The 18289-nt window shown below is 41.3% G+C and overlaps 1 protein-coding gene across 1 annotated transcript in view; it reads right to left on the reverse strand.

The window, feature by feature from the left end:
• Nucleotides 1-18289, reverse strand: part of CLIC2 (chloride intracellular channel 2) — a 645649-nt gene that overhangs the window by 198508 nt on the left and 428852 nt on the right. Inside the window, exon 3 of the mRNA XM_044057634.1 lies at nucleotides 2167-2292. Coding sequence (XP_043913569.1) covers nucleotides 2167-2292 — 126 coding nt within the window. The remainder of the gene's footprint in view (nucleotides 1-2166; nucleotides 2293-18289) is intronic.

Genomic DNA, 18289 nt, shown 5'->3' on the forward strand with positions numbered 1-18289 from the left:
AGCTTTTATTTAGGCAAAAAAGTGAAGTTATGTCCCTTGTACTGGCTGTGGGTATGTTTTGGCCTGCAAAATCTGAAGTTTGTACCACAATTGTCCCACTTTGGGCATTTGAAAAGGTGGCAATCCTATGAGACACCAATGTTGCTATGTGAGTTGGGTACTGTGGGAACTGTGTTAGCTGTGACAGTCATGTGTTTTGGAGGTCTCCAGTTTTTTGGTAAGATTTTAGAGAGAACCTCCACATATGTTGATTTTTGTGTTTGATGCATACTGTGTGTATGAGTAGTACTGGGTGAGTTGACAACCCCTTCAGTGTTATGGTTTTGAGTGCTAGAGAGCAGGGTTCAAGGCTCTTGGTGTAGATACATCTCTTGTACTCTGTTAGAGAGTGAGTTATTAGTAGAGGGTTGTCAGTGTACATGAGCCTCCAGAGACCCATGCCAACAAGGCTGGCAAGAGAAACAGGGGTATCCCACCTGTCCATAATGCTAGGTTTGAAGAATGTTATCACAAAGGGGGTGCTTTCAGAACTGATCTAAGAGGTGCTCTGCAGATGTACATTTCTGGTGGGGTTTTTGGCTAGTGGCTTAATATGTCACAATTCACTAGCAATACTTCTTAGACCTGAAATGTAGTAATGATGAAGACTACACTACTGTACTATAGCTGTATCTAAGGGAAAAATTGTCAAAATTATCGGTCCGGCTATGGCGTACAATTGCATGGCAGTTCGCTGGACTGCTCAATGTGCAAACAAGCAGAAACCTGTTCAAATGTAGGGCTTAAATAGCAGAAGCTAAAAATTAAAAAAAAAAACTTAAAAAAAAATCAAAAGACCCAATGATGATTCCTATAACAAGCCCTAGATCAACCACCCTTCACCAGACAGGTTCCAATCAGCCCACGTCTCTCACAAGGGTGCAGAAGAGCCCCTTCCAATCAAAGCTGGCTTGGAAAATGTGGTCAGTATATAACAGCCACTACAAACAGACCTAGATGCAACAAACCTGTATCTGGACTATGCTACAGTTACTAGCTACACTAATTCAGGTGGGAAACACTAAAAAAAGTTTTAAACAGCAGAAAAGCAGCAAGGAGACACTAAAGAATGTTTTAAACAGCAAACAAATCAGTTATTTAAAACACTGATTGGCAGGAAAACAACAAACAGAACAGATGCTTTGCAAACAGTGAAAATAGCAAGACAAAAGCTTTGCAAACAGTGAAAACAGCAAGAAAGTGCAATTTACTAGGCATAGTAAAGCAGATAAATGCAGTACAAATGGTGCAGTTTAGTTTACAATATTAAAACACAGTGTTAAATGAGCAGAACATAATAAAAAAGTGCAGTAAATAGCATAATCAAGCAAAAAAAAATAAAATAAATAAAAATAAAAAAACAGGCAACTTATTTTTTTGGGGATGCTTAGAAGCCTCTAGTCATCTGGAATCTCAGCTCAGAGTTGTGGCTGGTAGCCCACCTCAGTTCAGCATGGTTCAAACAAGCAGATATTATTTTGTAAAATGACTAAACAGACTGTTGTGATTTTATGCAACCTATAAACCAATGTGATTTCTGAGACACCTTTTTAGTAAAAACCTCTACACAGTTTGATGTGCATTCTGCTATTTTCATTTAAATGTCTGGTTTAACATCATAAAGCCTGCCTGAAATTCAGGATAACAAAGTCCTTCATTACCAGGAAAAAGTCATAATGATTACAACCATAAACAAGAAGAACCTCCAACATCTCTTCACAAACACAACAATGATCTGTACTTGTTTTATTGGTCACAGCCCTCAGAGATGGGTGTGATTTTCTTAAGTAAAATGAACAAAAACTGTGTTTTTTCCATAGCATAACTGTCAATCAGTAATACATTTTGATTGAACCTGTGATTTCTCACTTTTTTATATTTATATTTATGCTAAAATTAATTTTTAGGTTTCTTTATACCGTACTTCTCTGCTACAGTTTCCTTTCACAAATACATTGGAAATGTAAATATCTTTTAAATTGAAAGAATACACTATCTTGTCTTTTTATTTTGGTAGTGAGAGGACTTGCTTACAATTGGATTCTCCTTTTGTAGTAGAATTATTTTTTAATAGTAAAAAAACATTTCCAGCATTGCAGTATGCATGTTTGAGACAGGATTTCCTACCTTGGTGGTGCAAGTGTTTGCTCCAGAAACTCTTCAATTTTTATAAAATCTGTTTTCAAATCTTTGTTAAATAGTAGAAATGGAGGGTTTGTACCAGGAGCCAAATCTTTGAGTTCTTCCGGTTTCCTGCATAACAACAACAAAAGAGCTTTAATTTGCTGTATTAGTAAGATGTTAACAAGTATAAACGTTGTAGAAAGCTTTAACACTCTTGCAGATAAGACCCAAAAGAAAAAAGTATTTGAACATATTATCCTTTATGGTTAACTGGATAAAAGAGGGAGCTAACTTCTTAGCCTTTTATTTTAAATAATTTTATTTATATTTGTTGACCGGGGTAGTGCACTGGTCAATATTGACCAATTTCAGGCTCAGCCTAGGTGAAAAGCAAAACATTTCACAAACAAAAATATAGAAATGTAAGCAATACTAGAATAGCTCAGACTAATTACATAGAAAAAAATGTTATGCATTCTAGAGAACCAGCAGAGTGTAATCTACAATACATACATTAGTTTTTAAAGTGGGTTAATTTTCAGTGAATCTTGAGAGAGAAGAGACTCAGAAAGGGGATAGGTTAGGTGATATGTCCCATGTTGAAGCAGGAGTATTTTTTTTGGATGAAGGAGTTGCATTCTGAATTTGAAATAAGTGCTGATTTACTTAATGTCGATGGGGAGAGATTGCCAAAGAGTAGGTACCTGAAAGCAGAAAGCATGTACAGTGATGTGGAGCTTGGTTCTAGGGGTAATGAGAGTTGGTGTGACACAGCATGTGTAGTGCTGTGGGGTTTGGTTTTAGGGGTAATGAGAGTTGTTATAACAGAGCATGTGTAGTGCTGTGGAGTTTGGCTCTAGAGGTAATGAAATTCGGTGTGACAGAGCATGTGCAGTGCTGTGGAGTTTGGTTCTACATGGGTAATGAGAGTAGTTGTTACAGAGCATGTGCAGTGCCATGGAGTTTGGTTCTAGAGGTAATGAGAGTTGGTGTGACAGAGCATGTGCAGTGCTGTGGAGTTTGGTTCTATATGGGTAAAGAGAGTTGGTGTGACAGAGCATGTGCAGTGCTGTGGAGTTAAGATCTAGGGGTAATGAGAGTTGGTATGACAGAGCATATGCAGTGCTGTGGAGTTTGGTTCTAGCGGGAATGAGAGTTGGTGTGACAGAGCATGTGCAGTGCTGTGTAGTTTGGTTCTAGACTTAATGAAAGTTGGTGTGACACAGCATGTGCAGTGCTGTGGAGTTTAGTTCTAGGGGTAATGGGAGTTGGTGAAATGCAGCATTTGTAGTGCTGTGGGGTTTGGTTCTAGGGGTAATGAGAGGTGCTATAACATAGCATGTGCAGTGCTTTAGAGTTTGGTTCTATGTGGGTAATGAGAGTTGTTGTGACAGAGCATGTGCAGTGCTGTGGAGTTTGGTTCTAGACTTAATGAAAGTTGGTGTGACAGAGCATGTGCAGTGCTGTGGAGTTTGGTTCTATATGGGTAATGAGAGTTGTTGTGACAGAGCATGTGCAGTGCTGTGGTGTGGAGTTTAGTTCTAGGGGTAATGAGAGTTGGTGTTACACAGCATGTGTAGTGCTGTGGGGTTTAATTCTATGGGGTAATGAAGAGTTGTTATAACATAACATGTGCAGTGCTGTGGAGTTTGGTTCTAGGGGTAATGAGAGTTATTGTGACAGAGCACGTGCAGTGCTGTGGAGTTTGGTTCTTGAGGTAATGAGAGTTGGTGTGACAGAGCATTTGCAGTGCTGTGGAGTTTGGTTCTATGTGGGTAATGAGCGTTGTGACAGAGCATGGTCAGTGCTGTGGAGTTTATTTCTAGTGGTAATGAGAGTTGGTGTGGCAGAGCATGTTCAGTGCTGTGGGGTTTGGTTCTTGGGGTAATGAGGGTTGGTGTGACAGAGCATGTGCAGTGCTGTGGAGTTTGGTTCTATAGGGGTAATGAGACTTGGTGTGACAGAGCATATGCAGTGCTGTGGAGTTTGGTTCTAGGGTTAATGAGAGTTGGTGTGACACAGCATGTGTGGTGCCGTGGGGTTTGGTTCTAGGGTTAATGAGAGTTGCTATAACATAGCATTTGCAGTGCTGTGGAGTTTGGTTCTAGGGCTGATGAGAATTGGTGTGGCAAAGCATGTTCAATGCTGTGGAGTTCAATTCTAGAGGTAATGAGAGTTGGTGTGGCAGAGCATGTTCAGTGCTGTGGGGTTTGGTTCTTGGGGTAATGAGGGCTGGTGTGACAGAGCATGTGCAGTGCTATGGATTTGGTTCTAGGGGTAATGAGAGTTGGTGTGACAGAGCATATGCAGTTCTGTGGAGTTTGGTTCTAGGTGTAATGACAGTTGGTGTGATACAGCATGTGCAGTGCTGTGGGGATTGGTTCTAGGGGTCATGAGAGTTGGTGTGACAGAGCATGTGCAGTGCTGTGGAGTTTGGTTCTATGTGGATAATGAGAGTTGTGACAGAGCATGTGCAGTGCTGTGGAGTTTATTTCTAGTGGTAATGAGAGTTGGTGTGACAGAGCATGTGCAATGCTGGGGAGTTTGGTTCTAGAGGTAATGAGAGTTGGTGTGACAGAGCATGTTCAGTGCTGTGGAGTTTGGTTCTATGTGGGTAATGAGAGTTGTGACAGAGCATGTGCAGTGCTGTGGAGTTTATTTCTAGTGGTAATGAGAGTTGGTGTAACAGAGCATGTGCAGTGCTGTGGAGTTTGTTTCTATATGGGTAATGAGAGTTGGTGTGAGAACATGTGCAGTACTGTGGAGTTTGGTTCTACGGGTAATGAGAGTTGGTGTGACATAGCATTTGTAGGGCTGTGGGGTTTGGTTCTAGGGGTAATGAGGGTTGCTATAACATAGCATGTGCAGTGCTGTGGAGTTTGGTTCAAGAGGTAATGAGAGTTGTTGTGACAGAGCATTTTCTGTGCTGTGGAGTTTAGTTCTTTGTGGGTAATGAGAGTTATTGTGACAGAGCATATGCAGTTCTGTGGAGTTTGGTTCTAGGTGTAATGACAGTTGGTGTGACAGAGCATGTGCAATGCTGGGGAGTTTGGTTCTAGAGGTAATGAGAGTTGGTGTGACAGAGCATGTTCAGTGCTGTGGAGTTTGGTTCTATGTGGGTAATGAGAGTTGTGACAGAGCATGTGCAGTGCTGTGGAGTTTATTTCTAGTGGTAATGAGAGTTGGTGTGACAGAGCATGTGCAGTGCTTTGGAGTTTGTTTCTATATGGGTAATGAGAGTTGGTGTGAGAACATGTGCAGTACTGTGGAGTTTGGTTCTACGGGTAATGAAAGTTGGTGTGACGTAGCATTTGTAGGGCTGTGGTGTTTGGTTCTAGGGGTAATTAGGGTTGCTATAACATAGCATGTGCAGTGCTGTGGAGTTTGGTTCAAGAGGTAATGAGAGTTGTTGTGACAGAGCATTTGCAGTGCTGTGGAGTTTAGTTCTTTGTGGGTAATGAGAGTTATTGTGACAGACCATGTGCAGTGCTGTGGAGTTTGATTCTAGAGGTAATGAGAGTTGGTGTGACAGAGCATGTGCAGTGCTGTGAAGTTTGGTTCTATATGGGTAATGAGAGTTGGTGTGATGGAGCATGTGCTCTGCTGGGGAGTTTGTTTCTATATGGTTAATGAGAGTTGGTGTGACAGAGCATGTGCAGTGCTGTTTAGTTTGGTTCTAGGGGTAATGAGAGTTGGTGTGACACAGCATGTGTGGTGCTGTGAGGTTTGGTTCTAGGGGTAATAAGAGTTGCTATAACATAGCATGTGCAGTGCTGTGGAGATTGGTTCTATGTGGGTAATGAGAGTTGTTATGACAGAGCATGTGCAGTGCTGTGGGGTTTGGTTCTAGGGGTAATGGCAGTTGGTGTGACAGAGCATGTGCAGTGCTGTGGGGTTTGGTTCTATGTGTAATGACAGTTGGTGTGAGAGAGCATGTGCAGTGCTGTGGAGTTTGGTTCAAGAGGTAATGAGAGTTGTGACAGAGCATGTGCAGTGCTGTGGAGTTTGGTTCTATGTGGGTAATGAGAGTTGTTGCAGAGCATGTGCAGTGCTGTGGAGTATGGTTCTAGGTGTAATGACAGTTGGTGTGTGAGAGAGCATGTGCAGTGCTGTGGGGATTGTTTCTTGGGGTAATGAGAGTTGGTGTGACAGAGCATGTAAAATGCTGTAGAGTTTGGCTTTAGGGGTAAGGAGAGTTAGTGTGTCTTGTGAGTAGTATCTCAGGTTGTGTGAGGAGTTTTTTCATGAAGTCTTGCTGCAAGGGGAGTAAATGTGTGGAGTTGGAGTAGCGTGTAGAGTTGGGATCCAAAAAAGTAGATTAGATCTTTGTTCTGTGGGTAACCATTTAGGTTTTTCTAGGGTGATACAGTAATGCTCACAGAGAGGTGAGTTTGTAATGACACAGAATATACTACTAGAACTCGTCTGGAGAGTGGCAGTGTTTTTCTTGGAGACAAAAGCAAAAATTGGGAGGTCATTTTCAAGTTATGAAAGGAAAACACCTTTGCTAATGGCTGCTGTGGCTGGTTGAAATCAAAGAGGGGATATCTTTTTCACCCAGAAAAGAAGGGAGTTTATTTTTGCTGTCACTTTGTCTATGTGAAATTGAAGCTGAGTGACTGATCAAGCCATAATTCTCTGCATTTGAAGGTTAAGGTTGCATCTATGGAACTGTTGTATAGATCAAAGATAGTTACAGCATTAGATGCTTGGTGAATTTTCTGTGGCGTTCCAAAAAGCATAGCTTTGGTCTTGGTGGAGTTGATATGTACATTTGGGTTTATGAGGCAACAAATGAGTAAGTCTGACCTGAGGTGGCATTGAATGTTGGTGCAAGAGTGACCTGACTGGTAAATGACCATGTCATCAACATAGAACATTAGTGGGACATGGGGAAGTCACAAGGAAGCTTGGTAATGAATACAGAAAAGGGGAATGGGTTCACATGGATCCTTGTGGTACCCCTTTGGTACCAGGTGCAGATTCTGATTGGGAAGATTCAAGTTTAACTATGAAGTGTCTGTCAGTGAGGAAGTGTTTAAACCAGGGAGCAGCATCTGGATTGATACCAATTACAATTATCTTGTTTTGGAGAAGATTATGGTCAGTGAGGTCAAATGCCTTTGTCAGGTCTGTAAATAAGGCAGCTGTAAGGAGGCCACTATCAGCGTTTATCAGGATGTCATCAGTTGAGGACCAAAGTGCCATTATAGTACTTCTTCCAGGCCAGAATCGTTGTTGTTTGGAGGAGAGCAGGTGCTGCTGCTGGATGTAGAGGGGAGCATTGGGGTGGGCTATCTTTTCAAGAAGTTTGCCTAGAATTGGGCGGATGGATAGCAGATGGAAGTGAGATGTATCCTTTGTGTCAGTCTGCTTTAGAAGGGATTTAATTAGAGCAGTTTTCCAAATCTGTGGAATGATATTTTGTGAAAGAGATATTACATATGAGGGGAGAGGAAGAAATAGACACTGTCTTTATTGCTATATCAACTCAGATCCAGGAGGGGTGTCAGAGGATATATTTTCAAGTAGAACAGAGACATCTTTGGGGCATATGCATTTGAAGTGAACAGGAGGATGAATGGTCATGGGATGGCTAATGCATTATCTGTGGGAGGTGTAGAGTTTAATGATGGGAGATTGCTAAATTCTTTAAGGAAATATTCTGGAGAATGTTTTGGTGCATCACATTCATTGGTGTTTGCAAACAGGATATCATGAGAAGGTTTTCATCCTGTAAGCAGGATAACCTCTCTTCCAAAGTATTTGGGAGGAATGTAAGAAGGTAATTTGTTTTTCTGTTTAGAGATTTGTTTTGTGCTAGGCTAGGTTATGCAAGGCTATAAAGGAGGTGTGGATGTCAGCTGTGGGAGTCCATTTCCATTTTTGCCATACTTCATATGCTTCATCCTTTTTGAGTTAAAATATGCTTGAGTCAGTGGACATCCATTCAGTTTTGGTGGGCTTACAAAGCCTGTGGATAAGGGGGAGGACTTTGTCTTACAGCTGCTGTTTTTGGGTCATGTTTAAAGTTCAAGTTGTGGGTGAGAGAAAGGTTCTGAGTTTGACTATATTGGTGCTAGTCTGTTTTTTGAAGGCTGCTAATACTGGTGATAGTTATATAGGATGGTTGACAACTGTAAAGGTGATTGGGCAGTGGTTACTTAGTGATGTTTAGCAGAATGTTTATGTTGTTGATGGAGTTTGGTATGGTTGTAATAATCAGGCCAAGTGTGGAGTGTATGAAGGACAGACTGATTTCAGAAAAGCATTGGAGGTTGATTTTGTTGATTCGTAATACGTCTTCTCGTGTCTCATCACCACAGTCAGCAAAACCAATGACCAATGCTTTTCTGAAATCAGATTTCTGTCTTTCTTTTGCAAAGTTTTCACTCTTTTCTTAATTTTTACTTTTTAGAGTGACTCAATGAAAAGCATTCTTCTTAAAAACATATTTTTTATATTTTTATTTTTTTAATTTTTAGTCTTTAAGTAAAATATTGACCCTCTGTCATTAGCAAGACAGTGTAAAAAATGCTGAGCTTCGAAACATTGACAATATGAGCCAGCACCTTTTTTAGCAGAGTACTAAAAAGCTGTAAGCATGTTGTGTGAGACTGTGGTACAACAGGGACTGTTTTTTCACTTTCACCACTGTAGTATCATCTAAGATTTGGTTTAAATAATTATCAGAGGGTGTGGGAGTATGGGGGAGTTTATCCCATTGCATAGATAGTGCTTGCAGTGCCATCGATGCTTCATGTTTCAGCCTTATGTGGTCGACCTTTTGTGCTTCGATATTTGAAGAAGTCACTGTTATGAATGTCTTCCTGATCAATACAGTTCACTGATCTGTTTTCACCAAATTGTGTTTAATCTAAAAACTTCTGATTAAGGGGGTGAGAACTCTTTGTCCTTCTGTATAGGAAGGACCCCATGCCATATAAAATATAATGTACTCTAAGGTCATAGTGTGTAAGAGTAAGTTATATTTCTGATGAAGTCATGCTTTGCGGATGAAAGTGCTTAATTCCTTTTAATAAATATTTGTATTTTTACTTCTGATGTTTGAGTATATTATATTGCTGCTTTTGAACTATTTATATTTCCATTGTATGGTTATTTTAGTTAATGAATGATTTAAGAAAGATTTGTTAAATAGTGGTTTACATACTGTCACTTTAAAATGTCCATACTCCCTCTGACTTTTGCATTTCTGTAAGCATATCTTGCATTATTTTCTATATATTCATCTATATCCTCAATAGCTGTATTAATTCTACATAGTACTGCATGAAATATCTGCTAAGTGAGAATCCTTCAATATTTTATATCCCTGCAGAAAGAATACATTTTATTGTTGGGAATCACAAACTTAAGGATAACCACAAGGCATTCTTTAGTTATATCCGTAACCTCAAAGGTAAGGCCAGGATTTGCATTGAACTCATAGTTAATGGTACTACATATATAGAACCTGTGGATATAGCAAACCTAGTAACAAACTGAAAGCTGAAAAAAAAACAGAAAATAAACTGCTTTTAATGCACAAAATAAGCACAGAATAAGCCTTCACAAACTAAGCACTTTCACCATTACCCAAGCGCTTAGTTTGTGAAAGCTTATTCTGTGCTTATTTTGTGCATTAAAAGTGGTTTACTTTCTTTTTTTCAGCTTTCAGTTTGTTACTAGTTTTTATCCTTTTGGTTTGTTTGTTTGTTTGTTGGTTTGGATATAGCAAACCTGCTGGCTGATAGGTTCAGTGAAAGCTTCAGTCCCCTGTCCCTGCCACATATACCACAAAACATCACTAACACCTGCCCCCCACCTAGTATCAATGAGGAGCAGGTCTTAAATGCCTTCTCCAAGTACAATAACACAGCCTCTGTGGGACCAGACAGCATCCTGGGGTGTGTTCTGCATGGGTTAAAAAAATAATTAACATCACCATTGAGCATGCTTTTGATTCACAGCCTAAGCACTGGCTTCATTCCAATGGAATGGAAAACAACTACCATCATTCCTTTGCACAAAGGGGGTGCATTCATGGATCCCGGGAACTATAGACCCATTAGCCTGGTCTGCTTATCTGCAAGGCCATGGAATGAATCATCATGGACCTTATTAACAAAGACTCAAGAAATCTCCAAATTCTCAACCCCACCCAGTTTGGGCTTTGTCAAGGGGAGATCATGCCTGTTAAACTTGGTGGACTTCTTCAAGACAATCACCAAAGCCTTATACCAGGGAAAACATATGCATATGGCCTACCTAGACTTAGACAAGGCCTTGACACAACCCTCTATTCAGGAATCATTGATAAACTCACCCAGATGTATCAATCCATATATTGTCAGGTGGGTTGCAAACTGCCTCATAGAATTCATATGGTCAATATAGGGGACACCACCTCCTCCAACAGACCCATAACCAGTGGTGTTCCACAGGCATCAGTTCTGGGACCTCTACTGTTTAGAATCTACTCCAAAGTACAGGCTAACACTAAAGGACTGTGGCTGACAAAGTATGCTGATGACTGCAAACAGTGAGTGATCAGTGAAACCCCTTGCGATGTCAACATCCTGCAAGAAGGTCTTATGCAGACTAATGACTGGTGCCAAAGTCATGGTCTTAAACTTAATATAAAAGAAAGCATTATCATAGCCTCCAGCAAGGGTAATGTTCCTGCAAACTACCCCATCAATACGAATACCCTAAGCACACAGTTACAGTCAATGATGAGAGAGCTGGGCACACAGGTTTACAGCAACCTTAACTTCGATCACCATGTCTCAGAGTGGTAAGAAGGGCATTTTATATTGCTCATCTCATAAGTAAGGGCATTGCCTCCAGAAAAAAAGATGTTATAACCCTCCTGTGCTTTTCCTCATCAGGCCAATAAAAGAGTACAATGCTAATACTGGTATGTTTCTTTCCAAACACCTTCAGCAACTGGAAAAATCAGAAAGGTTCCTTACAAAGAAAATGCAGGGTGTTCGAGATCTGTCTTATGCGGACAGGATGAAATTATTGTCACTTTACTCTGTGTCATACAGACTGCTCAGAGGTGATCTGTGCCTTGCATATAGAGCAATCTCTGACCCAGCTTTAATACAAATGCTGCACATTCGCAAGTCAAATGGCACAGGGGTCACTCGCTCAAAGGATCTTGACCTGGTATGTGGCATCAACACAACTTGCTGGAGAGACAGACTTGTCTCACAGAGGTTGCCCCATCTTTGGAGCAAGCTTCCTATTTATGTTAAACAAAGCCTTCTGTTGGCCCTACTTAAGTGTAATTTAGACGATTGGATGGGTAACGAGAAATTCACCCAAGGGGTTCCACATGTGTCCCTCTTGGACAGGACAATAGGGGATGATTTCAGTGTCTGCTTGAAGCAGACACCCTCGGGGCATGGGTTGAATTTGGCTAGGCTTGTAAGAGCCCTGGGGGGCCATTAGCCTATTTATCGCCTATGATTTTTTTTCTTTTTTTGTCTTTACATTTCCCTTCTATTTAGCTTTATTTGAGCTTGTGTGCGTGTGTGTGTGCGCGCGCGTGTGTGTGTGTGTGTGTGTGTGTGTGTGTGTGTGTGTGTGTGTGTGTGTGTGTGTGTGTGTGTGTGTGTGTGTGTGTGTGTGTGTGTGTGTGGGAAATGATGTAGGGAGATGCAAGAGAGTGTGTGTGTGTGTGTGTGTGTGTGTGTGTGTGTGTGTGCGTGCGTGTGTGTGTGTGTGTGTGTGTGTGTGTGTGTGTGTGTGTGTGTGTCTGTATTATCTCGCTAATAACAGAAGGACAATATTTTTCTTCTTTATTAGAATGCTTTTTATTGAGACTGGCTTAGCGAGACAGAGCCACAAAGGCAAAAGCATTTTAATAACTAAAAGATGGTGGATGCAACAACATATTTCCGTGTTTGAAAATAGCAATGCCATGCTTTGGTAAATCTCAATCACCTTAGCATTCTGCCGTCTTGCAGCAAACACAGCAGAAAACAGCCTAGATAACCAAAGTAAAATTCCTTGTTGCATATGAGACATAACTAAGGGCCAGATTCAATACAGGCTACACTGTGTGCACATGAGACATAATTAAGGGCCAGATTCAATACAGGCTACACTGTGTGCACATGAGACATAATTAAGGGCCAGATTCAATACAGGCTACACTGTGTGCACATGAGACATAACTAAGGGCCAGATTCAATACAGGCTACACTGTGTGCACATGAGACATAACTAAGGGCCAGATTCAATACAGGCTACACTGGGTGCACATGTGACATAACTAAGGGCCAGATTCAATACAGGTTACACTGTGTGGACATGAGACATAACTAAGGGCCAGATTCAATACAGGCTACACTAAGTGTGCACATGAGACATAACTAAGGGCCAGATTCAATACAGGCTACACTAAGTGTGCACATGAGACATAACTAAGGGCCAGATTCAATACAGGCTACACTGTGTGCACATGAGACATAACTAAGGGCCAGATTCAATACAGGCTACACTGTTTGCACATGAGACATAACTAAGGGCCAGATTCAATACAGGCTACACAGTGTGCACATGAGACATAACTAAGGGCCAGATTCAATACAGACTACACTGTGTGCACATGAGACATAACTAAGGGCCAGATTCAATACAGGCTACACTAAGTGTGCACATGAGACATAACTAAGGGCCAGATTCAATACAGGCTGCACTAAGTGTGCACGTGAGACATTACTAAGGCCAGATTCAATACAGGCTACACTAAGTGTGCACATGAGACATAACTAAGGGCCAGATTCAATACAGGCTACACTGTGTGCACATGAGACATAACTAAGGGCCAGATTCAATACAGGCTACACTAAGTGTGCACATGAGACATTACTAAGGCCAGATTCAATACAGGCTACACTAAGTGTGCACATGAGACATAACTAAGGGCCAGATTCAATACAGGCTACACTGTGTGCACATGAGACATAACTAAGGGCCAGATTCAATACAGGCTACACTAAGTGTGCACATGAGAAATAACTAAGGGCCAGAGTCAATACAGGCTACACTAAGTGTGCACATGAGACATAACTAAGGGCCATAGTCAATACAGGCTACACTAAGTGTGCACATGAGACATAACTAAGGGCCAGAGTCAATACAGGCTACACTGTGTGCACATGAGACATAACTAAGGGCCAGAGTCCATACAGGCTACACTGTGTGCACATGAGACATAACTAAGGGCCAGAGTCAATACAGGCTACACTGTGTGCACATGAGACATATCTAAGGGCCAGATTCGATACAGGCTACACTGTGAGCACATGAGACATAACTAAGGGCCAGATTCAATACAGGCTATGCTGTGTGTGCACATGAGACATAACTAAGGGCCAGATTCAATACAGGCTACACTAAGTGTGCACATGAGACATAACTAAGAGCCAGATTCAATACAGGCTACACTGTGTGCACTCTTCTGAGTGAGCAGACAACACAGACAAAAGTAACTGCAAATTAAAAAAACATAAAATCAGAAAACCCATGGTACTGCAATTAAAACATTTTTACCTTGCACTCAGTGATGTGAGTGGGACTGCACCCTCCCACACATATTTGATACTTATATTGCACTGTTGCACCTTGAAATAATGGAGCTGGCCAAGGTATGTCAGACTTTGACAAAGTGTGAATAATCCCTTTAACATTCTTATAAGAGAAGCGCAGTCCGGGTCTGAACTGTCTGCAAACAGCTACAGTTAACTTTGAACCTAACACCACTCAAGTATTCAACTGCGGTACTACCTTTAACATTCTTATAAGAGAAGCGCAGTCCAGGTCTGAACTGTCTGCAAACAGCTACAGTTAACTTTGAGTATGTGTCTACCTGTTTGAGCCAATCTTCATTTTCCCCTGGAGAGCACTGTGCTTTGGCTGTAAGCAGCCCCCCCACCACCACCACCACACATCTTCCACTTTCTCTTATTCCCTTCTGTTACCAAATAGTATCCATAACTGATCAATACTGTGTGTTTGTTAATTTAAACTATGACCACAGTAGCCTACTGATACAAGGTTATCCTGTTTTTCCACCTGAGAAATTAGGAAAAGACTTACAGTTTCAGAGCAGTCCTTGGTCAATTGTGATTGTTTCTTAACACATACTTGTCTTTCTTTGGCTCATTAGCAGCAGTACAAAGAACTGCCTGCTCACACCCTTGTTCTCCCCTCCCCATCCCTGTTTATTACCTTAAGACAATCCCAGAGTTAATAAATATTACCTGTGGCAGGCACCATTTGTAAAACTACAATCCACTCTGCTACAGGCCCCATGAAGGCTCAATGTCACTCCAGTAAGTATTTTACAACTGTAAATGCCTATTTATGTTGAATTGTTAGACATTTTACAACTGAATATGTTTATGTTGAATTGTGTTAGACATCTAATATGTTTTATGCTTTATTTTTGATGTTACTATGGCATGCACCAAGTTGTTACTAGTATAATAGTATGTGTGGTCTATTTGCATAGCTGCACCTTGTTCACTAATGTTATTCATGTAATTGTGTTGTGTGTAGACAGCTCATACTAGTGTCTAAATTATTTCTATAAGTTTGTGCTGTTACCGGTGGATAGAATCACATTAGAGAACCACGGCAGATTGCTGCTCGCTATATTTTTATCTGTGGCTGCATAACTGTCTGGGTTTTTGTTTTCTAATGTTCTTCCAATTGGCTCAGTATCTGCATATACTAAGTAGTGGTTCAGGACATTGTCCTGCATGTGGTAGCTATTTGCTCAGTATGTTTTTTATAATCTTTATAATATATATTTACCATCTCAAAAGTGCTTACTCCTCTCTGTACTCTTCTTTTCTAGACCTAACACCACTCTTAAGTATTCAACTGTGGTACCACCTTTAACATTCTTATAAGAGAAGCGCAGTTCGGGTCTGAACTGTCTGCAAACAGCTACAGTTAACTTTGAGTATGTGTCTTCCTGTTTGAGCCAATCTTCATTTTCCCCTGGAGAGCACTGTGCTTTGGCTGTAAGCAGCCCCCCCCACCACCACCACACACATCTTCCACTTTCTCTTATTCCCTTCTGTTAGCAAATAGTATCCATAACTGATCAATACTGTGTGTTTGTTAATTTAAACTATGACCACAGTAGCCTACTGATACAAGGTTATCCCATTTTTCCACCTGAGAAATTAGGAAAAGACTTACAGTTTCAGAGCAGCCCTTGGTCAATTGTGATTGTTTCTTAACACATACTTGTCTTGCTTTGTGATTGTTTCCAGCCCCTCATACAAGACCCTAACAGGGTCTCTACCGGCTTTGCTCCCCACCCTGCCCCCTATACCCTCCCGCCCCTAGTGGTCCCACCTTTATTGCACTCAAACCCCTCCCATCTTTCCAACAGCCAACCACAGCGCTAACCCAACACTACCTCCTCCATATTCCCTCTACTTTCACACCTCCTCAACTGACATGTACAAGCATACCTTTCCTTTGCTCACTGCATGCACTCTCCTTGCATATCTTACATCCTACCAAAGCTCCATCATTCCCCCACTTAACCACTACCACTGTACTACTACTCACACCACCACCCATGTCTCACCCATCCTCAGCTCCCCTCCCACCAGCTCAAGAACCATCTCTATGCACCCCCCACATATTCTACCAACTATAGTACTCAAACGTAAAGCATCCCAACAACTTAACATAGTAACCCTCCAACCATACCTATTACCCACAGAGCACAATCATAAAGTTTCCGTTATAAACAAACACATTCAAAAACTGAGAAAACTAATAATCTCATGCATATCAAAACTAGCCCTAAGTGGAGACATCCACCCCAACCCTGGCCCTACCATCTCCAACTCCAATCCTCATAATTAGACTAGAAACCACAACTTCTCCCATATTACAGCCAATAGAAAGCCAAGTGACTTCCTTCTACTAAGCCTAAATATTAGAAGTATATCCAACAAAGTCCATGAACTCCATGCCACCATTGACTTATACTCCCCAGATATTGTCATCCTGACAGAAACCTGGCTAAAACCTCACATTACCAGTGAGCAAATACTACCTACAGGTTACGGCATACTAAGAGTAGACCGGCTAAACAAAAGGAGGTGGTGTAGCTATAATATTTAAACAGTATCTAAACATCCAGATCTTAAAATCATCAGCTCCACAAATAGGCAATGAAGAAATAATATATACCAACCTCAAAATTAACCAAAACAAAACCATCAACATAATTGGATGCTACTTCCCACCTGGCCAAAGCATCCCTCCACTAGAAAACCTCCTCAGCTGGTCTACTCACCATCTCCCCCAAGAAACTATCATCTTAGGTGATTTCAATATTGACTGGCAATCCTGTTCTGGCAACAATCCAACCCATCATGTACACCTTCATGGCTTCACCCAACTAGTCCAGTCACCAACAAGGATAAATAAAAACTCCAGCAAGCACACTTCCCTGGATTGGATACTAGTCAGTAAAACCCCCCAGTCATATATAACAGGCTGCTTATCAGATAGCCTCAGTGATCAGTCCCCAACATTCCTACTCAAAAAATACCTGTACCAAGCTAAACCTGTCATCTATCGTCAAATACGTAAAAAAATAAACTTTAACCCACTCACATTCATCTCATCCCTCAAAGAATGTAACTGGCATGCTCTAAAGTACCTCAGTCTAGATGACACAGTTGAATTTTTTAATACTACCTCCCTGAGCATCCTTAATTACCATGCCCCCATAAGACTTTCCAGAACCAAAGCACAACCCTCCCCATGGCTACAGAAAACCACTAAGTCAGAAATGAAAAACAGGGATAAAGCCTGGGAGCACTGGCACAAAACCAAAACCCCCGTAGCTAGACAAACATTCCTAGAACTACGCAATAGAGTCAAAAAGCTAATAAAACAGGACAAATTCCAATACTACCAGTCTGCCCTAGACTCCTCACAACACAGCTCCAAACAATTCTGGTCCTCCATAAACTCCATCCTCCACCCAGGTAAAGTCAGTACCCCTCCTCCTAACATCCCTCAGTCAGAAAATATTGCTACCTCATTCAACACACACACTTCACCCAAACCATACTATCACTAGCTAAACAACACAATCCCCCTCCCCTCCAACCCACACCTTCAACTAGTAATCTCCCCACTGCCTTCTCTTTTTCTCCTGTACCTAACTCCAACATAAAAAAACTCTTAACTAAACTTAAACCCACCAAATTAGCAGCAGACAACCTCCCAAGTGAATACCTACAAATCGCAGCTGATGCTCTGGCCTACCCAGTATCCATCTTGATTAACCGATCTCTGTCAGAAAGTTACGTTCCCACATTGTGGAAAGTCTCACATATAATTCCCTCCACAAAGGCGGACCCTCTGCAGAACTAACCAATTACCGCCCCATAGCTATTCTCTCTCCACTCTCCAAAATACTAGAGATGCATACACTCTCAGGTCTCACACTACCTCCTTACTAACAACCTCCTTTCCAGTACTCAGCATGGTTTCCGACCAAACCATAGCACCACCACTGCCTTACTCTCCTTTACTAACACTATCCTTCAGCATAAAACAATAGCTATCTCTCCTCTGCTACTTTCCTAGACCTATCTAAAGCATTTGACATGGTCCCACACAAACAACTTATCTCTGTCCTCAATAACCTATCCTTCTCACAATCAGTCACCAACTGGTTTCAGAGTTATCTGTCTGACTGCCAACAATCCGTTGTATGGCAGAATGACATATCTCCCCAACTACCTGTCTCCATAGGGGTTCCCCAAGGATCCATCCTTGGACCCCTACTTTTCTCTGTTTACACCAATAATCTAGCCTCTGCCACCAAACATGGCACACTCATCCAATACGCAGATGACTCAATCATCATCTGCTCAGCCCAGTCCCTACCCAAACTGCAAAAAGTCACACAGGAAGCCTTTTCCTCTGTTGAAACATGGTTATCTGATGCCCAATTAATACTCAACCCAAACAAAACTAAACTACTCATCTTCAAACCCACCAAACATACTCAAAACAACTCTCACTTTAACATCACAGCAAAAGACAACACCAATAT

Source organism: Protopterus annectens, chromosome 15.part0, assembly GCF_019279795.1.
Source record: "Protopterus annectens isolate FY-2018-M chromosome 15.part0, PAN1.0, whole genome shotgun sequence".
Taxonomy (NCBI): domain Eukaryota; kingdom Metazoa; phylum Chordata; order Ceratodontiformes; family Protopteridae; genus Protopterus; species Protopterus annectens.